This window comes from Antechinus flavipes, chromosome 2 (assembly GCF_016432865.1).
Source record: "Antechinus flavipes isolate AdamAnt ecotype Samford, QLD, Australia chromosome 2, AdamAnt_v2, whole genome shotgun sequence".
NCBI lineage: Eukaryota > Metazoa > Chordata > Mammalia > Dasyuromorphia > Dasyuridae > Antechinus > Antechinus flavipes.
In genome coordinates, this window is record NC_067399.1 from 547050055 (window position 1) to 547072568 (window position 22514).

The 22514-nt window shown below is 36.0% G+C and overlaps 1 protein-coding gene across 1 annotated transcript in view; it reads left to right on the plus strand.

The window, feature by feature from the left end:
- ANXA2 (annexin A2) overlaps positions 1–22514 on the plus strand; it is a 56777-nt gene that overhangs the window by 15524 nt on the left and 18739 nt on the right. The window contains exon 3 of the mRNA XM_051980936.1: positions 6136–6235. Coding sequence (XP_051836896.1) covers positions 6136–6235 — 100 coding nt within the window. The remainder of the gene's footprint in view (positions 1–6135; positions 6236–22514) is intronic.

The following is a 22514-nucleotide window of genomic DNA, read 5'->3' on the forward strand; positions in this document are numbered from 1 at the left end:
CTTAGAAGGAGAAATTTTAACAAAACTAGAGGTGCTCATAAATAACAGAGGTGAACATAAGTAACTAAAAATAACAAAAAACTAAAAAAGCTTTTGCACAAACAAAAATCAATATAGACAGGATAAGAAGAGAAATGTTAAGTGGCAAAAAAAGTTTTTTGCCTCAAATATTGCTAATAAAAGTCTGATCAATATCACTATATATGACCAGAGCTATTCTTAAATAAGGGATGATAGTAAATAAACAGTTTTCAAAAGAAGAATTATGTACTATCAATTAACATGTGAAAATATACTCCAAATCATTAATAATAAATGAAAATTAAAAGAATGGAAAAAATGACCAAAAACTGAAACAGAAAAGGGACTAAACTGTTTATACCCTTTGATCCAGCAATCTTACTAGTAGTTACATAGATTGAGATAACCAACAAAAAAGTCCCATATCAAATAGTCAGTTGAATTTTTTTTTTTTTTTTTTTGTAAATGTGAAGAACTAGAAACAAAATGAATGCCTACTGATTGGGGAATGGCCGAACAACTCAGAATCTGTGAATAGAAGAAAATTTTGTTGTGCATAATAAATAAAGAATTCAAAGGATTATGGAAAAATTTGTATGAATTGATAATTGTTAGAAAGGCAGTTAAGTTATACACACAGTGACCACAACATTGTTAATTAAAGGACCTCTAAAAGTATACTGAATTCTTTGTAATTGAAAAGCCAATTATGGTATCAGGATAGACAATGAAAAATTCTTTCTAATTGTAGAGAAGTGGAAAGCTACTGGACATACTGTCTAATATTACAAGAAATTGGTCCTTGTTTTTTGAAGTTTTTCCTTAACTGTATTTTTAATTGTAAGAACCTTCAGTGAGGAGGAGTCCAGATGTGATTGTGATATAAAGACAAATAGAAATAAAGCATATTTTTTAAAAATCAGGCAGAGCACTTTATACTTTCTACGGTTACTTTAAAAATGTTATTTATCATAGTAGGATTAATGTTTGTAACAGATTGTCTGGTGTATTCAGACTTTTATTTATTTGTTTGTTTTGACCAAGTGGATACACTTCCTCCCCTAACACATATCTTCTAAAAAACAGTTAAGCAAAACCATATTTTTTTTAAATATGCATTTTCTATTTTACTCAGTTTTCCACCATGTAGTAGAAGGTGTTGCATTTGACCTTTCCTATGCTGACTTTTAGCTTGCCTTCATTTACATTGCTGCTCTTATATTGTTTTTTTGATTCTGCTTCCTTCCTTCCCATCACTTAAAACAGATTTTGAAGTAATGGACTCCGGATACAGAATGATATATGTATTTTCAGATGTGGTTAGTGTGCAGATTTGATTTTCTGGATTATATTTAAGTGAAAAAAAGTTTAAAGGTTGTTAAAGAATGGGCTATTAAAAGGATGGGATATTTCTTGGGATAGGATGGTATAAGAAAACAGAGCATCAATGAAACTTTAACAAAAAATGTACAGATGAAAATGAACAGGTTTTATAAGGGACTGTAGAAAAATGGAGCAGTTTTGTGACTATCTTACTAAATTTAACATTAGATTTTTTTTCTTTAAAAAAACCACAAAACCTGCAAAATTGTAAATGACCAATATTCATGATAATGTCTGCAAGCCTCTTGTTTATATTGTAGATTAAAATGTTTGAGTCTGTTGATTAGGTTCCTGATAAAAGAAAAGGAAAACAATCTTTGCTAGGTTTTACTAACTTGTTCCCATTTGTCGCTGTCGCTTTAATATGCCACAGTTTGTTCAGCTATTCCCCAGTCATTGCTTATGTAACTTCTTTTTAGCTGTTTGCTGTCACAAATCATGCATTCAGGAATGTTTTTGTATGTGTTTTTTTTTTTATTATTATTAATCTTCTTGGTATACAAACCTAACAGGGAAATCTGTGAGTCAAAGAACATAAATACTTGAACACATTTTCTTGTGTGATTTCAAATTTTTTTCCCAGAGGAGTTAGATATTTGTTTTGTTTTGAAGAAACATTTCTCATTCTCTTTTGTAATTTATAAGGACCTGTTTCACCCTGCCCTGCTCATCCCACCCACATGAATCTTCTTTTACTGATATAATCATTTGGCCCTTATCTTGCCCAACTAGATAAGAATTGGCACCTGTGGTGTCCCAATTCCAAAAGCTAGTAATTCATACCCACAAACTTATGTCTCTATATATATCTGTATACATGTATGTATATATAGACACATATATATCCTACCCATGTATACATAAAAGTATACACTTTTTATTTTATACCTTATTCCTTCTCCAAATGTCTCATTCCCATTTATGGATTCATCCCTCAAATTAGAATCACAGACTTAAACATGGAAAAGACCTTAGTTAGAAGTCATTTAATCTAGTTCCCTCCTTTTTGCAGATGAAGCAACTGAGGCCCGGAAATATTAGGCAGCTTGATTAAAGTTACACAAGAAAGCAAATGGAAGAGATTTTAATTCAGGTCCTCTGACTCCAAAGTCAGTATTGCTTCCACTCCACAGTTACCCTATACAACTTGGAATATCTAAGGAACAGGAATCTTGTCTCCTTATTTCACTCACAGACTATTTTACAAGAAGTCATTCTTCCTATTGACAACACAAACCATAAACTCCAGATATGTATGCAGATGTTAAATAATGTGCATTTCTGCCTAACTGTTTAATAGAGAATTGATGTAACTACAACATAGTGTGTGACAGAACTCTGGACTTGCATTTAGGAGACCTCAGTTTGAATCCTGTTGCTAAGCAGTCAGTAGTCAAGTGACCCAAGTCATTTCATCTTTAAAGTTTCAGTTTTCTCTTCTTTAAAATAGGAATGAAACTTGCATTCTTCTGACCTCTTAAGGTTGTTATGAGGAAATTGCTTTGCACATTTTAAAATGCTAAGTAAATGTGAACTCTTTTGTGTCAGGATTGTTAAAAATATGAATATAGTTTTCAGTCCTTACCTCCAAACGTGGAACACTTACTATTGTCCCATGCTTCCTCCTGATAGGCATATACCTCTTGTATATGGCAGACAAAATGTAAAATCAAGCAGTTTAATTGGATGCTTTAAGCAAAAACAAAGATGCTTTTTTTTTCCACCCTGAAAAAGCTAATTTAGGCAAATGTAAGTCTCTTCCTCCCCTTGCCTCTGAGGTTTTATGGACACTTTTCTTTCCTTTTGTTTGAGTATGAGGATAGTAACTAAGTGTTGAGAAAACCTTTTCCACCAACTGTTATTTTTGGAAAGGAACATGCAGAATCTGGAAAAATAAGCCCTGTGAGATATAACCAAATAGAAATAAATGATGGTTTTGGTAACACTGAGGAAGAAAATTTTCCATTAGTATTCTTGTCCTGTTCTGTGAAGCAAAGATAGTTAAGGAAAGACTTTAATATATCAGAGATCCAGGATTTTGTGGGAGTCAATACTCCTTTCCCTGACATGGATTACAACACTTCCATGACTTACTAGGCATTTTTATCAAGTTAATGAGGCTGAAAAATTTGCCATTCTAGTAATAAGTCTCTCTGAACTTAACCCAGCTAAATGAACAGACATAGTGTATCACTAGGTCTGTGCTTAAAAAGGCTTTCCAGTTTGGTAGGTCCCACTACAACTTGTACTAAGCTGGCATTACTTTCAAGATCTACACCATAATGAGGGATAGTAGTAGGATTTTAGAGAGGTCCTAAGGAAATACAGGCTTCAAAATAGCACTTAGCCTTTAATGTGGGATAAATTCTTTAGTTTCTACCAAATGAGGAATATATCACATGGCCCTTACTGGAAAGTCAGAGCTGTAAAGATCTAGTGGTTAGTACCATGACAATTCATTTTCAAGAGTTATAATTATTTCTTAATAATTATCATCTGGCCCCAAATCTTATAATACATAATACATACATGTGTGTGTATGTGTGTGTGTGTGTGTATATATATACACACACACACATATATATGTATATCTGTGTGTATATGTGTGTACATATGTACACACACATACACATACACACACATATATATGTATATCTGTGTGTATATGTGTGTACATATGTATAGCTATACATATTCTTTTTTCTTCAAATATATTTTAGAAGCCAAAAGTACATAGTGAATAATTTCTACCCTTATTTTTATTACATTAAAAAAATCTTTATTTAATATTTTATTTTCCTCATTACATGTAAAACAATTTTAATATTGTTTTTGATGCACTCAATTTCTTGATGAGATCAAAATATGCTTTTCTTTCTGGGCATTGAAAAGCAGCAAGTGGGATAGATAAAGGCTTTGAAGCTAGGAAGTTCTGACTTCAAGGAGATCTGCTTCCGACACATAGGACTGTGTGACTCAGAATAAGTCACTTATCTTCTCAGTGCTCCAGGCAATTCTCCAGGATGATGAATGGTAGAGAAAGTTCCTCTTCTGAGTTTCTTTATTTCTATGAAGCCCTAAGCCTAGTCATTCTCCCTGTCCATTTTGGTAGGCGTGAAAAATGGAATGTCATCTCAATATCCTATGTGGATAATTCGCTGATGATAACCTAATGCTGTGAGTGGGTTGGTAATATCAACTATGTAGATGGAGAGTTAAGTCACAGCACTCAGATCTCCTGATTTTATACACATACTGAGCAAAGACAACATTACCACATTATTGAGTAAGCAGTGTGGGATTTGCTCAGTGGAGGAACCAAGGGTGGGGATAGTTCAAAGTACAAAAGAATTGACCTTCCCTATCTCCCCCAAATAAACTGCATTTCCACTGTCTTTTTACCCTTGTGTCTCCCCCCCCTTTCTGCCTTTGATGTCACATGGGAGAAATCCTGAGGAGAGTTAAAGGACAACAATAATAAGTAAATGTTTTTATAGTGCTTTAAGTTTTGCAAAGTGCTTTACTGATGGTAACTTACTTGAGCTTCACAGCAGCTCTATGAGGTAGGTGCTTTATTATCCCCATTTTACAGATGAGGATACAAAGGCAAGGATTAAGTGATTTGTCCTGAGTCAAGAAAACAAGAATGGTTTTTCATTTGTCCAAAAACAGGATGATGGTAAAAATTAATGCAGGCTCTCAAAGAAGTACAAATGAGTGGGCCCCCATCCTTTTCCTTCAATCTCAAACTAGGGTGGGTGATGGGGTTCATAGAGAAAGAGGATATGAATTCATTTCAGGGGAAAAAAAAGACTATTAGTCATTTTTAAAAAGTGAGATAGGAAAAGTATAAAAGAAAAAAGCAATAGAAAAAACTGATTGCTGTCCAGAGAAGGTATAGAGGAATCTTGCGTAAGAAGGAAGAGGAGAAAAAGTTTGGCAAGGACAGTGGTAAAGCATAAAGGAGATATGAATGATATTGCAACACTCCTTGGTGCTACATTGTGAGCCCAAGCTAATGTCTTGGTTGTTGAAGAAATATACCCTTATACAGTAGTCTAGATGACCAGAAATAAATCATTTAGGATTGTTGCATTTTTTTTTACAATTGTAATCTCAGTGATATAGACCCATTACAATTCCCTGTGCCTGTCATAGATTTGTTGGATCTGTTCAGGGAAGTTCAGATTATCTTCCTTTACTATTTTTCACAGTGTGTACATATTTACAGGTTGTTTGGGTCCTCATTTCTATCTGTTCTACTTATGGTTTCCCTAGAACAATAAAAAAAAAAGAAATTTCATAGATATTTATCTCATACTGTAGAGTAATAAATCTTTTGAATAATAAAGTTCTGGGGTTGCTTTATTAAATAATAGGCAAAACCTAATTATCATTTTTGTTTTATTTGGCAGTTAACTTTTAACATATTTGACTATTTTGAGAAAGAGTGTGGTATATTAGAGGATTAATCTGGGAATCAGGGGAACCAAAGATCAAGGACTACCTCTGATACATACTGCCTTTGTGATCTTGGACAAGTCATATAAAGTCTTTCATGCTACAGGCATTATCAGGTTTTGAGTTATAGAAGAACATCTGATCTATTCAAGGGAGCAAATTTCCATTCCAGGAATTCTTCACCTAGGTTGAAATCACAAGTCTGGATTAAGAGACTTTTTAATTCTTCAAGATGACAGATTTCTAATTGTTAACTTTTCAAAATCCCAGCATTCCACACCTGCAAGTGCATATGGCTCTGTCAAGGCTTATAATAACTTTGATGCTGAGAGGGATGCTATCAACATTGAGGCAGCCATCAAGACCAAAGGTAAGATATATTTCCATTCCCTTGTCAGATCCTGTATTTAATCATAACTGCTTTTGAATTTCAGTCACTTCCTGACTTTTGGGTTTGCTATTTATTGGGTTTACATTTAATAGAAACAGATCATTTCCTTTCCTCCCTTCTTCCTCCCTTCTTTTCTTCCCCTTTTCCTCTCTTCTTCCTCCCTTCTTCCTTCTCCCTCCCTCTCTTCTTTCCTCTCTCTCTTCCTCCCTCCCTCTCTGATTCCTCCCTTCCTTCTTCCTTCCTTCCTTCCTTATGGACTGGGACACCAGTGAAGATAATTGGAAGAGAGTTATCACCAGAACTTTGCCTATAACATAAATGAGGATTTTTTAAAAAATCATATCAATTTGTTCAGCAGTGTATAAAAACATTTGAAGGAGGGTAAGAGAAGAGGAGGAGGAGTTATCTACATCAGAGGAGAAATTATTTGTACAGAGAAAATCATAGATCCTGGAAGGATGAAAGCCTTGAAATTGTGAATTTATTTTAATTTCTGGGAAAGGGATCAAAATATAATGGATAAGAAACACTTGAATCAGGTGGACCTTGGTTCAGATTCGACCCATTTGCTAGTTTTGTGACTAAGTCTGTGCCTTAGTTTTATGGAGGAATTGGATTCAATGATTTCTAAGGTTTCTTCTGGCTCTAAATCACAAATCTCTTTTGAATGAACATTTATTTTTAAATTCTTGATTTATAAACCATTTAAGATTGCATGTAATATTTAACATGTATAAGACTGCTTGCCATCTGGGGGAGAGGGGTGGAGGGAGGGAGGGGAAAAATTGCAACAGAAGTGAATGCAAGGGATAATGTTATAAAAAATTACCCTGGCATGAATTCTATCAATAAAAAGTTATAATTAGTAAAAAAAAAAAAAAAAAAAGATTGTATGTAAAAATTTGTATCAAAATTAAGTAAGGAATGCATGGAAAATCTTTTCTTTTGTGTATGCTCTTGGTGATTTAATGATGGAAAAATCCAGGCAGATTTAAACTTGAATGAAAGAAACCAGGAATGTCACTCATTTGCTTTTGGACCTTAACCAGGAAGAGCTGTCAGGAGATTTCTTAGAACTCCAGGATTTTTAATAAAAAATCATGAGGCCTGTAAACCTTCTTTTTGAAATAAAACACATGATTTACAAGTGTTTCTACTGGTGCCTGCCACAATATTTGGTAATAGGAAAGGGGATATTTCAACAGCATGTGAAATTTTTGTGACAAAATGAAGGATGGATATTTGCCATTCCCCCAAGTTTTTGATTCCTAAAAAATCTTCCCCCTGTTGTGAAACATGATTTGTTATTAATAACTCTTCTTGCTACTACCCCTTTTGAGGTTTCAATGTTCTTTGGACATCGCCACGACAAGGAAAGTAGTCATTCTTCAAGACCATTGCATAGAGAAGAATTCTAATTTTCTAATTAGGATTTTAGGAATAGCATGTGTTCTTATAGAGTTCACATAGATATTATCAAGAGCCAAAACCTCCAGGTATTATATTTTCACAAAGCTTAAATTCCTCCAAAGATTTTGTATAACCATAAGCTTCATCGTCTCCTTCCATGCATTTCCATTCGATAAGTCTTTGTTGAAGAGCCTCCTTGTTGTGGTGCTCAGAAAGCTGGAGTCAGGAAGAGCTAGTTCCAGGCCCATCTCTGACACATCCTGGGGATGTGACCCTGGGCAAGTCACTTAAGTAATCTCTTAGTGCTAGGCAACCCTTTAAGACTTGCAGAAAAGGTTCCAGCTTGCATCATCTGGGAGTGAGTCCCTTATATCTAGTCCCTGTTCATAAGTGATATTAAGCAGTACTATGGGCCAAGCTCTGGGCTGGCCACTGGGGATATAAAGGCCAAAATGAAATAGATCCTAACCTGAAGGAGCTTATATCCTAAAGGGAGAGAATCTTGCTAACTTTCCTAGCAGCTTCCCAATTCAGGGCATTTTTAGTTGGTTTCAGAGACTTTGATAATTGGTTTCCTAGGTCAGTGCCCATCTGAGCACACATTCATAAGGGAGGAAGCTCTCTTTTTGACTTGATCAGGAGTCTCAATTTTCCCATTTATGGAAAAGTCAAGGATGATTTCATTTCCTATTTGAGCTATAGTTTACACATACATTAATCAAGAAGTATGTCTTCCTGTTAGGCCCTGTGAATCATGAGAAAGTACAGTTATCCAACTTCACAAACGGTAAGGTTTTCCTTCTCAAAATGTTTAGCAGGAGTGATGATGGTCACCATAAATGTTCTTAACTTCAATTGAGTGGAGTCTTAAACTTCTAGCAAGTCACCCCCCTCTCCTACTCTAAAATTGATAAACATTTATTACCTCCTTTGTTCTAGGCATTGTGCCAAATACTGTAAATACAAATAGGAAAGACAGGACTGCCCTCAAGAAATTTAGTCAAATGGGGAAAAACATCACATAAAGAGAAGCTGAAAAAATGGGGGAGAAGGCTGGGAACCAAAGAACAAGGCGGGGATAAGAAATCCATAGAATTCTAGTGGTAAGAAATGAAGAGATGTCTGGCCTTGCCCCCTCCTTCAGGGGCGCTTCTTCCAGCTTTGAGAGTACTGTGGCTCCTGAGAAAGCCTTAAAGAGATTTCTACCTCTTACTCTTTGTATTATCCCTCTAGGTACTGACCCTCTCCTGAAAATGATGGTCTGTTACTCTGCTGATTTGGGATGGGCGTTGGGGCTGTCTGCTTAAAAAATAATAAATGCGTAGGGTCACAAATCAAGTTATAGATGAGGAAACATTTCACAACCTGAGAATGAAAGAGGGGAAGTGAATTATTCAAGATCATAGTTGTTTAGTAAGTTTTTGAGGCAGGATTTTGACTCCATTCCCTAAGTCATCTGAATGAACTGTGAAAAGTTATTTAATGGTGATTTAAGCTTCTAATTTTTGGTGCTTTAAGCCCCCTCCCCTCCCCTCTCCCAATATTCTCATGTGAGTTTGGGCAGGGCATGTGCCCTTAGACACCATGAGGAAATTGAACTGGATTCCAGAAGGCTTGTCTCATCACTCTCTAACGGCTAGTTCTCATTCTGTGAGAAACAAAGAAAGGGTGTGGCCTGCTTTCCTGAAACCGTACACCCAGCCCCCTCCCCACCCCACTGTAGGCCCTGGGTGTGCCTGGAGCCCTGTGGTTTGCCAACATGCCATTGCAGAAACACGCTCAGCGTCTAACAGTTAACTCATCCAAAAGACACACAGCTTTCAGTGAGCCTGGAACAAAGCCCTCTTTTATCCCTGCATGAGAAACCTTTCAGTGCATTGAAATGTGAAGGGTCCATAAAACCACCCTCATCAGCACAGAAATTCTCATGGCACCTTTTCTTTCCCACTCTGTATTAACAGGAAATAATCAAAGGTTCTTCCTCCTCCAGAGTCTGGTTAGCCAGACTCCGGACTAAGAAGTCCAGATTTATTCCACAGCAGCTGCCATTTCCTACCTGCTTTTTATAATTGGGAAGAACTTTCAGCAATGAGAAGCCCAAGCAGTCTTTCGGAGATGATTGTATGGACAGCTGAAATTCTCAAATTCAGTTGCAGACACTGCCTTCTCTTGAAGATTCAGCCATCAGGGCTTTCAGAGGGTTCTAGCCGGCACTTTCCTAAAAAATGTCCTGTCCATTCAAGAATATCAAATATCCACGTTAGGCAGTCTGAGAGACAGGGTGATATAGTGGATAAAATTGGCCTCTGAGGCCCTTGTGGGTGAGTGACTCATATCGTTTCTGTGTCCTAGGCAACTTGTAAAACTGTTAGTTTCAGAGCACTTGCTAATCGACGTTGATGGAGAGAGTTCACAGAATCAAAACTTTGAGAATTAGAAGAGACTTCGGTGGCCATCTATCCCAATTTATACATGAAAGTAATCTCTATTATAACATGCTTACCAAGTGGGCACTCCCTACATAGATGAAATCACAAGTCTGGTCCAGAAAGAAAAAAAATATATACTACTCTATTGTTCAAGAGTGAGGAAGATACATAAGACACAGTACCTGCCCTAAAGAATATTTTTAATTGGTAGAGGGAAGAGTGCCTAAGCACAGAGAGAACACCCTTCAAATCAAATGGATTAAATGGCTAAGAAAAGCATAAAGGGAGCAGAACACTTCTTTCTTGTTTGATTTTACTTCATACAGAAACCTGAAATGACGTCAGTAACACTCTTATGAAAACTCCCTCATGGAAAGTCACAGGTGCTAGAGAAACAAACCTGGAAGCCTGGAAGAGACTTTTGTTAAGTGTATAATATGTTTATAAAGTTAGTGAAGCCTATTTGTAGTCTCACAACTTGTTTATATAGTTTTTTCCCCCCTATGGAAAATGTAGCCAGAGTCAAAAACGAGAATAAACACTTTTTGCAAAATTTCAGATTTTGCATGATAGAAAATTTTATTTAGCAATTCTATGCAATACTCTTTTAAAATAGTTTTTTAAATTGATCTTTTATTTTTACTTTTACATTGCCTACATTTTACCCTTATATCTTTCCCAGAGAGCCACTTTTAAAAAAATATATTTGCATATTTTTACTTTTAAATATTTTTCAATTATATATAAAGATAATTAGCATTAAGCATTTATTTTTATGAAATTTTTCTCCCTTCTTCCTCTCCTCTCTTCTTAAAATAGGTAACGTGCAATCATGTAAAATATTTCCATATTAGTCATAATACTTTTTTAAAATAATATTTTTTCTTTTCCCCAATCATATGTAAAAACAGTTTAAGTAGAGGCGGCTATGGGGGCCAGTCCTACCTCTGACACATATTGGCAGTATGACTGGTAAAGAACTAGCCCTCTTAATGCCCCAAGAAATTCTTTAAGACTATAAGTAATAGAACAGCTGCTGACCTATGTACCCTGGAATTTCCCTACATTGATGAAATCATACTTTTGAAAGTAAAGACCCAAACTCATAACACACAATGCAATATGATCTTGAACAACCCATAAATGTCTTGTGATGTTTGTCAAGTAATATTTCCAAATGTAAACCCCAGTTGTCCTAAGTATTAACTGTAAGATTTCTTTTTTCTCTTTAAAGTCATTAGCTCATTGATTAAAAAGCTTTTTTAGTTTATCTTTCCAACATGTGTCTCTATTCCTTTAACTTGTATATATCCCCCTTGAAAAACGATTAGATCCAAAGCTCACCTTCTCCAGGAAACTTTTTCCTATAGATATATTTGGGAACAGATTCCATAGCATTACTTGTTTGTTCCCCCCAACACTTTCCTCCTTCAAATTCTAGAAAACTAGTTACTTTAGCATGGGGATGTGGCTTACTCTTTAGTCTTCAGCTGACATTCACTACAATAATAATTATAGGGTTTGCAAAGTTATTTAAAAGTATAATCTCATTTTATTTATACAACAATGCAGGTAAATGCCCCTATTATTTCCATAGTATAGATGAGTAGACTGAGGTTTAGTCAGATTAAGTGAACTTGCCCGAGGTGTCACAGCTAGTGTGTGGAGGTGAATTTGAATTCAGGTCTTCCTAATTCCACACCCAGAACTGGTCACTGTGCACCTAGCCACCTCATGATTTCTGGAAGAAGAGGGAGAAAGGATGGTCATAAGAAGGAAATGCATGACTGGTCATATAGCTAGTAATGGTTTGTCAAAGTTAGGACTTCATCTGAAAGGAAGGCACTCTTGACTCTCATGTCACCTTTAGAAATGTTAATAAGGCAGAAAGGACGTAAGAAGGATAAATAGGATTTCATCCCTTCCTGACATCATTTCCTTCAAGATGAGGTTGTTGCTCTGCTTTATAATGCTAGTGCTCATTAAGCTGTCATCACAGAAATCCAGCTGTTGGGGACTGGTCCTCCAGAACTGTAACCAAAAAAAACCTCGTTTTTTAGAACCAGGAAAGAATGAAGTAAGCCAACCAAATTTGGGATGTGTGTGGGGTGGTACGTAGCCAGCATGGACAAATAGGGATTCAAAAAGAGTGGGGTACAGCAGTGGTGTAAATCTCAAATAGAAACAGCCGTATGGAAGGAACCCTGTGGGGCCCACTTTGACTTACTAAACTGATACTGACTACCTACATTCTATTGTATTTTTATTTATTTTATTAAATATTTCCCAGTTATATTTTGACTTGGTTCAGGCCCCATTTGAGAATGTTGCAGATGGAGACTGGAATGCCTATGGTTTTACATCTCTGGTGTATAATGGGGTAAAGGCGATCCCAGTTCTACCCCTGAGTACTTCTGTCATTGATCTTCTCTGGCCATTAGGTTCCTTATCTGTAAAATGAGGCAGTTGGGTTAGATGGCCTCTATGCTTCCAGTTCTTAGTCTGTGACCCTGAGAAGATGGTAGTTTAAAGAATAAACAAGAGAATAGCCCATAATATAGACCAGTTGGTAATTATAATTGATGGTTATATTGTGATTTAAATCAAGCAAAGTGCCTTTCAGTCATTATTTTATTTGATCCTCAAAATGAGCCACTGTAGTATTACAGACCTCTCCATTTTATGGACCAAAAGACTGATTTACTTAAAAATCACTTTTAGTGGTGGGGGCAGAATTTGAACCCATTTCTGTCTTGTTTAAGGCCAAAGTTCTCAGCACTATATCAAACTAAGCAGTAGAATAAAGAAATGAAGGAAGAAAGCCTTTTCTGAAGAAATATATACAGTGTGTACAAAGATAAATACAAGATGAGAAAGAGAAAGAGAGAGAGAGAGAGGCAGAGACAGAAACAGAAACACGAATAGGGAGGGGATAAGGGAAGGCTTCATGAAAGTGGCAGTCCTGGAATTGAATCTTGAAGGAATATAAAAGTTCTTGAGGGACCAGTGAATAAAGAGCATGTTCTAGGCCTCAAGGATGCAAGGTTGAGAACTTCCAATTATCTCATAGGAACACTAGGGACCCAACTGGTATCTTATGAATTCTTTAATAACTTAGAGGATGTCCTTTCCCTTTTAAATGAAAAGCTCCTATTCTAAATTCTAGGATTGGGTGATTTTTCTTCATCCTCAGAAAGCAAGCTGCAATATCAGATAATTGTACTTTGAATTGAAGGGCAGCCACAAAATACTGTGCTACCTATTTCTCCTACTTTTTGCATACTACTCATCCTGGACTCTTTCACCTCCGTAGAAGATTTTGAGATTTTAATAATTGCCAGTTAATTAGGAAATGATTGTGGTTGATCCTTTTACCTCTTTAATTGTGGATTGCCTAGAGGCAAACCAAACCTGGACAATGAATGGTTTGGAGCTTGTTGGTGAGACTGGGTAAGTGAATGTACCTGTTTGGTGTTTGGTTGGGCATCCATCCATCTAAGGCAAAACTTAATCTCAGTGGCCTCCTTAGAGACGTGAAACTTTTTTTTATAGAAAGGATTTTAATTTTTGCTATTTGGTTTCCAATTTGGGGGACCTTGTCTTTTTTTTTATGTTTATGGTACTTAAAACAGCTTTATTGGAAAAGCTAGATAGTAACACATATGTTCTTTCCTTTAGATAAACTACTGTTCCCAGCCTTAATTTATCTACTTAGAAATAGAGTAAAGCCTTGCAAAAGTATTATTATTGTCTAATTAACAAGAGGCTCCTTAGGCTTAAAGCTGTAGGAGTTTCACGGTCTAAATTGGCCTAGGGTTAAATATATACTATGCAGGATACAACACAGCTGTGAATGGTTTACCATATGGGTCGAAAAAAACTAGAAAGGAAAGTCAGCTAAATGAGTAAAGGATGAATCTAGACTACACAAAATAGATTGTAATTAGCAGCAACACAACCCCGGAGTTACTTTAAGTGCCAATAAATGAGTACAGCTTTAGTTTCTTTCTGGAATGCTAGGATAATGAGTGGTCCTATTATTGCCACTTTTGATTTTAGCAGGATTTGTGCTCTCCGGAAAGGATGCAAAAATCAGCCGATGTTCTTTATGAGCATGAGTATAGAATAACTGCAGTGAGTTTCTGTGCTTATCTTGTGTTTTTTTTTTAATTTTTCTTTTTGTGAGTACTTTAAAAATGGAACCAATCAAAGCATACCCTAAACAACCAAACCTCAATCTTAACTTAAAGGAAGTTATCATAGATTTTGTTGGCATAGTATCTGGACCTGGGGGTATTTCACAATGAGCATTGGACTACCTTTTTTTTTAAATTTCAAAATATATACAAAGATAGTTTTCAACATTTAACTACTTTTTAAAATTATTATTTTTAATTAATTTATATTTTAGCTTTTTATTTACAAGACATATTCATGAGTAATTTTTCAGCATTGATCCTTGCAAAACCTTTTGTTGCAACTTTTCCCCTCCTTCCCCTCCACTCCCTCTCCTAGATGGCAGGTAGTCCAATACATGTTAAATATGTTAAGGTATATGTTAAATACAATATATGTATGCCTATTCACATAGTTATCTTGCTGAACAAGAAAAATTGGATTTAGAAATAAGGTGAAAATAATCTAAGAAGAAAAACAAAAATCTAAGAGGACAATAACAGAAGGTGTGGAAATGCTATATTGTGGTCCACTCTCATTTCTTAGAGTTCTTTCACTGGGTGTAGCTGGTTCTCTTCATTACTGAACAATTGGAACTTACATGGTTCATCTCATTGTTGAAGAAAGCCACATCCATCAGAATTGATCATTATATTTCACCATTTCATCCTTGCAAAACTTTGTCTTGCAAAATTTTTATCTCTTTCTTCCCTAGAAGCAAATAATTCAATATATGTTAAAAGTATAGTTCTTGTATACATATTTCCACAATTATCATGCTGCAATGAGATCAAAAAGAAGAAAAAGGAGAAAGAAAACTAAAAGCAAGCAAACAACAAAAGAGATGAAAATACTAAGTTGTGATCCACATTCAGTCCCCATTAGTCTTCCTCCTAGATGCAGATGGCTCTTTCCTTCACAAGCCTATTGGAATTGACTCATCTCATTGTTGAAAAGAGCTATGTCCATCAAAATTGATCATCACATAATCTTGTTGCTATGGAATACCTTTTTTAAAAAGTGAATAATTATAATAATAATTAAGCCAGAAGAAAGGCATAACTCAATGCAGTATTATTTCTCATTAATGGTATACACTGGGAAGATCAGGAACCAATCTTTTTGAAAAAACTAACCAAGCTTTTGTGAGAATGTCGATAAGAAAAGTCTCTTTCTGCCCGTTGGCTTGAAGCCTAGAGTCTTTGCAAGGATAGTTGCCCTCTCAGATGACACTGCTAATAGAAAGGAGTGGGTCAGAGCCCAGTTGCTAAGAACATATCCCATTGTATTATGGTACTTCAGAGTTCTCATCTTACTTCAATGCCAGGAGCAATAGAAAGGAGCCATGAATCATAGCCACCTTTGCACTAGGAGTACCAGTTTCATGGATGATTGTGTTTGCTGTCTGTGTGACAATCTTGAATGCCAAAACACTGGGCCAAATATGCTAACATGAATAGATAATGGAATTCAGAGTGCTTTTTTAGTTGTAGATTTCAGTTCTAACATCCTTCTTTCCCTCCTCATTCCTTCCTAGACTGCTTTGTAAACTTTTATCTTTTTTTTTCACATCTGAAATTCCAGTGGTAACACTTCCCGGATAAGGTGGCCATTATTTGTTGTTCTAATTGGATTACAAGAAACAGCCTTCCCACTGCCAATTAAGAAAAAAATTTCATTTGGGAAGGTGCATGTTGATTCCCTTTTTACCATTTACAATTTTGATTTCCTCTTAAATTTGGGTCTTAGATTTGTCAGGTTACTTTATTTCTGCATGGTGCATGCACTTTATTTCTGGCCAATAACATCTTTGTTATTTTATTTATTTGGTACTTTATGATCTCCTAGGATCTCTGTTTTAATAGTATGTTTAGAAGTAGCATGTCATTGTTAGATAAAGCCTTCGATATCAGGAAAAACTGGTCAAATCTTGCCTAAGACATTTCAAAGCTTCAGGATCATGGGTGGGCAGGTCATACAGCCCTAGCTTCCTTATCTACAAGAGAGAAATAAAGATATCTATAGCCCCTATCTCTAGAGGGAGTCAAATTAGGTAACACAGATAAAGCAGAAGCCTTTCAGTCCAAACCACATCTTGAGGGCTTCTACTCACCTCCTAGAATTTGCCTTCTCGACCTGCTCTTTGGGAACTTCCCTGTTTTCTTACTTGTTTGATGTATATTTTCCAAATTGTCTTTTTGGTCTTACTAATTTGATAAGTATAGTGTATTCTTCTGGCAAAAGGCTAGATCCCTTTTTTCTTCCTCTACCAGATAACAGTCCACTGTTTTAACAGTTGACTGCAGGAGACACTTACCTTTGTCCAAACTGCTGAAGTAATTCTGAATGGGAATTTTAAGCCACGTGACTTGAGAGGTTGATGCCATAGTAGACTAATAAGGACAATATTGAGGGTGAGGGAGGACCTCCCTAAATTCACATGACATAGATAATAAAGAAGCTGCCTAATTTTCAGATGAATACAACTTATCCTGGTCATAGCAGTATTCTTTGGGGAAGAAGAAATCTTTCTCACCCCACCCTAAGTTATAAATAAAATTATGAATCACTATCATCTCTGCCATTGAACTCTGACCTATGAATTCTTTGGTGATTGTCATTATGTAGCTTCATTTCCATTAGACATTCTTTCAATAGTTTTCCAAGAGGGAAAGCATAATTGGCTTCACTGCCTCAAATCCCTTCCCTGATGCCAAAAAAGTTTTCTAAGGTATAGAATCTGATTATCCCATTCCTCTACTTAATATGCTCCCCATTACTGCAAGGCATAGGTAATCCTAACCCTTAACTAAATCTGTGATTTAACTGATATAGGAAACTCTTGGATGAGAAAAACTCCCTCTACTAATGTTGGTCAGTACCATTTTGAAAGATTATAGTCTTTAGAACACAAACATTAAGGGACAGATCAACTACAAAGTCCTCTGCTGGTCAGTTAAAGCTCTATATAATCTGGCCCTCCTTTCTGTTCAGTCTATTTACATATCACTCTATTTCATAATTCAAACATGATGATTTACTATTCCTCAGATGTACCTTCATTTCCCCATACAGTGCTTTGTACTGGTTTCTCTCTATATTTAGAAACTCTATTATCATTTTGGCCTCTGAATCCCAGGGGCTTAATTTAAATATCCCCCTAAAACCTTCCCTTCCAGAGTTACCTTCTATATACGCCTTATGTGTCTCGTAGATGCCATTTTTTTGTATATGTTGTCTTTCCCTTTAGAACATAAGCACCTTGAGGGAAAGGGCTACCTTAGTATATTCTTTGTAGGCCAAAATCTTAGCTTAATGCCTGGTGCATAGTGCATGTTTAATAAATGCTTGCTGATTGATTGATAATTGGTTTACCCACTTATTGAACTAACACATTTTTAATTGTAAAAGATGTTCAGGTAGAGAATCAGGGAACATCTTCCATTCCCTCAAAAAAAAAAAAAAAATACATATACATTCCCAAGTATTTTTTGACCACTCCTTACTTATCTTGGAGTAAAGATTACATTTACCAAATTCCTGATAAGATCTGACCAGAAACCATAATTGTCTCATAATTTAGATAAGGAAAGATTCCAAATGCAGGACATTGGCCAGGCCTTTGCCCCACAGCAAGTGCTGCTCCCCTAACTCCCAAGTGTTTCCTGGACTCTATAGTGAACAGAAATGAGATCCATTTTCTTTGTATCATCAGTATCTCCCAGGAGATGTGAGTCAGCATCCTGTTCAGTATAGTCTGCTGGTTCTTTGCCACTAAAAACACACATTTTCCATAAAATTCCAGACTAGGAATTAGTTTGGGATTTCCATCCACAAAATTGAGCAGAAAACACTTAGCAGGCTAATTTTGTGGGATTGATATGTTGTGGGGATTTGGGGGGAACTAAGCTCAAGATCTCCTTTACTGTTGAAAAATTCTGAAGCTGGTTAAGGGTAGGGTGGGGCTGGAGAAGCATGATGACTCATTTATCTTCAGGGTTGAAAAGCCTATGGCCTGGCTTGGGCTTTTAACTCAGAATGTACCAGATGCCTTGGTATTGGCTCAATTGAATCAAACAAGCATTTGCTAAACACTTACTATGGTAGACTGATGAAATTACTATGATGATGCAGTCTCAGTTCCTGGCCAGAAAAAAAGAATATATCGTCTAATGAAGCTACAAAGACAAATATGAAATAGGATCTCCCCAACCTCTCCCAAGGTAGCCAAATACTGTTGGGGTAGGGAGGTGAGAATAAAATATACACAGATAAGTAAACACAAAGGAATTTTTTAGGGTGATTGGGTAGGTGGGAAGAGCCTTAACAGCTCACAGGATAAAGCAAGGGTTTACATAGGAGGTGATCCTTGAACTGAGCCTTGAAGGAAGATGGAGGTGAAGGGGAGCATTTAGGCTTGGCAAAAGTGAGAGATAGAATATTGTATAAGGCAGGGCTTCTTCAACTTTTTCCACTCATGACCCCTTTTAACCCAAGACATTTTTGTCCAACCCCATATATGTAAATATAAAATATGTAAAGTAGGTATACAAATCAAAAATTTACTAATCACAAATCATCATTTCCTGACTTCTACATTCAATTATATGACCCCATATAGTCTTATGACCCACAGTTTAAGAAGCTTTGCAATAAGGGAATATGGTCCTAGCTTTTGGAATCCTGAAAGACAATGTTGAGTTAAAAATTTTGTCTTGGTTGGCACATGAATATTTCAGTTCAAAGAGAAAAACTTTAGGAACTCCATGTCATATTCTGATTTAAGATGGCCTGTTATCGTTTTAAGTATTCTAAAACAAAACACACCAAATTAAAAACAAAAAGAATACAAACTTTGCAAAAAGAGATTTCAAAAATTGGCTTATAAAAATTTACATCAATCTTAACACCATGTGTTTTTGAATGTGCCTTTATTAATTAAGTCTCTTTATAGGAAGATGAGAAAATTCAACATTTGTCTGAAATCTGTCTGTACTAGGGATTTATGTTCATGAGAAGCAAATGAAAAATGGATTGTTAATGAATATATGTTTGTATATATGTATTAAATTAATTTTATCAATATCTCTTGTTTTTATATCACCTTAATTTCCAAATATATTCTTCTCCCCCTCTTCCTAAGTGATTATCCCTTGCTCTAATAAATAAAAAAAAAGGCAAAAAACAAACAAACCCAAAACAGTTTGGTAAAACTAACCCAACATTTCAATGAAGTCTGACAGCAAATGTAGTGTTCTGCACCTTATACTTCTTACCTCTACAAAGAAGGGAGGAATAAGGGAGAGTCCTGGTTTTTCATCTCTTCTAAAGGGATAAGCTCAATCTTTGCAGTTATAAAACATTCAGGGGTTTTTATTTGCTAGCTTGTTTTCCATTTAAATTATTGTAATCATGGTATATATTGGTTTTTTGCTACTGTTTAATTCACTGTATATTAATTCATATGTTTTTCTATGCTCTCCAAATTTATTTTTTCTTATTGTTTAATAATTTTATTTCATTCATCATATACTATAATTTTTTTTCAGCCATTTCCTTGTATCAGCCTTGTTTTCAGTTCTTTGCTACTACAAAAAAAGCATTGCTCTGAATTTCCAAATGATGTATATTAATTCAGCATGGGGTCTTTCCTCCAAGACTCTCTCTTCCCTCCATTCTAATAAGCTCCAGATATGGCCATGACACATGGTACACAGCAGGAAACTATTCTGAAATCTGATTGAGAACTGAAGAGGTTTCCTTGGAAGTTGAATTATTAGGGAACGAAAACCAAATTTCATAAGGTCAACTCCCTTCTCTTTTCTGAGCCTTGGTTTCGTTTCCTTTCCTTTTAAATGGGGACAGTAACACATCCATTACCTGTCATTACATAATTGTTGGGAAAATTAAAGTGTCATATCAATTCATGATTTTGTCAGTGTAGTAACATTCTCCAACACTGATAGATGCATGACCTAGTTATATAAGTTCCAGGTAATTGCTTGAGATATGTAGTGTTTAGATCACTAGCTTAGCCTAGCTAGGCTAAGAAGTATCAGAGATTGGACTTGAACCTAGGTCTTTATGCTCTCTAATCCAGCACTTTGTTCACTCTGACAAGCTATTCCTGCCCTAGATTTGGCACATGACAATAGAAAGAACTCTGACTAGGTTTGAAGTTAGAGACCCTAAGTTGAAATCTAAGCTCTGTTATATAGATCTATATACCAAGGCTATTAAGTAAGAGAAGGAAAGAGGGAAGAGGGAGAAGGAAGAAAATGAGCATTTATTAAGTGCCTTCTGTGTACAAGGCGCTATGCTAACTATTTTACAAATATTATCTTATTTGAGCTAGTCCATCCTGATCATTTGTTGATGATGAAATGGAGGGGGAGGATTTAAATCTAGGTCCTCTGTTGTTGTTTTCCCATTGTACTACATAACTTATGTGATCTTGGTCATATCCCTTATTCTGTTTGGACCTTAACATTCTCCACTGTAAAATGAGAGTGTTGGATCAGTTGGCCTTTCTCTTACAGTTCTAAACCTATATCCTTCTATAAAACCTTATTCTGTTTGGTGATTCTATGCCCACATTTTCCATGCACATTTGGAATTAGATGGGTGGAGACCATATCAAGATAGAAGCTCTTCCCAGTGTCTGCCATTAACTTGGCCCTCACTTAGCACTGTTGAAAATGAACATGATGATCTGCAGGAAAAAAAAAAAAAAAAAGTATGTTCTGTCTTGCATTCTTCACGTACATCCTGGGCTGAAATGATGAGCCATCAGAAGACCCTTGCAACTTCAACCTGTTCCAAATAATTTTCCACAGGAATAAGCTGCCTCACAAATTATGTATGGCAAGTGGAAAGGAAGCAGCAGGTCACTGAAGATAAGATGGTTATGTTGCACAGGCAGCCATGTGCATATTTGGCTCTTCTATGAAAGAATGAGTCTCTACTCTAAATGAATCAAACTTAGCAGTCTGCTACCTCCATTTTATCCCCCATTCCAGTTCAGTTTAAAACATGCAGACAATGAACATGCTTGAGAAAAAGCTGATGCAAGGCCAAGTGCCCTGGGAGCTTCTACTTGCAGAAATAGAATCTATTTAATTGTCTTTGTAGTCAATGACATTAGCATTTAGGTAATGGATCATATTGTTCCCTTGTAAACTGTCCCAGTGTGTCAGATGCTGCATCTCAGCAGGCCTTTTGCTTGGTAAATAATTTAAGGGAAATGTATTTAGATTGTTTCAGACTATAGTTGTTGCTGATGAACCTTGGGTGGTATTTTAGTAGGTTGACCCACTGAGATATCGAATTCTGACCATTGATCAATAATGAGAAGCTAATGAGGAAAAAACAAGATCTGGACCAGTCCCCATTTCTGAAAATGGGAAGTGCAGGTTGCTTACTAGGGACTGCAATTGGGAGAATTAGTTCAGCTGTGAATCCTTCCTTTCAGGCCTCATTGCTCAGCTGGAGAGATTCAGGCAAAGGCTGCCCCTCTTCCCTTGACAGACTACTGTAGAAAGTGCAGTCTACATAAACAGCCTTGAGTAAATAACTCTTGGTGACTTTCTCATGTTCCAACTTCCAAAGAATTTTCAGTTACCTATCTCTGGGTGACCATGTATATGAACTACCTGATCCTAATTTCTGGGAAGGGGGTAAAGGGAATGGGGAGGAACTGTCTCTATAACTGAATGTTTTTGTGACATGTATGGAATCCTCTGATTGGGCTGAAACAATTGGGTTCAGTGACCTTTCCCTTCCCCTCCCCCCCCCCCTTTTTTTTTAAAAACATGAGTAATTGTGATTGCTGCCTGGATTTTTCAGTCCAGTGAAATTTTTTCCTTGAATAATTTAGGTACGCTTAATTGTCAAATTTATACTCACCAGGAAGTAGTTTGTAATAGCATCCTTGCAGATGATAGGATTTTTAAAAAATCTTCAATAACTTTTATTAATGTTTTTTGGTTTTACTCTCATAAGCATTTCACTTTATAGTCCCAGCCTTCCTTCTTGAAATCTACCTTTGACCAAAGCAAAAAGAGCTAAGCAAAATCAACACAGGGACTGTGTGCAACAATACATAGCACATTTCCTATCCAGAGTCCCCTACTCCTCCAAGAATAGAGAAGTGATAGAGATGCAGTTTTAAAAGTCTGGCTACTTGAAAAATAAGAGCTAATTTGAGACACTACAATAAAAATAATATAGTGATATATTGTTCT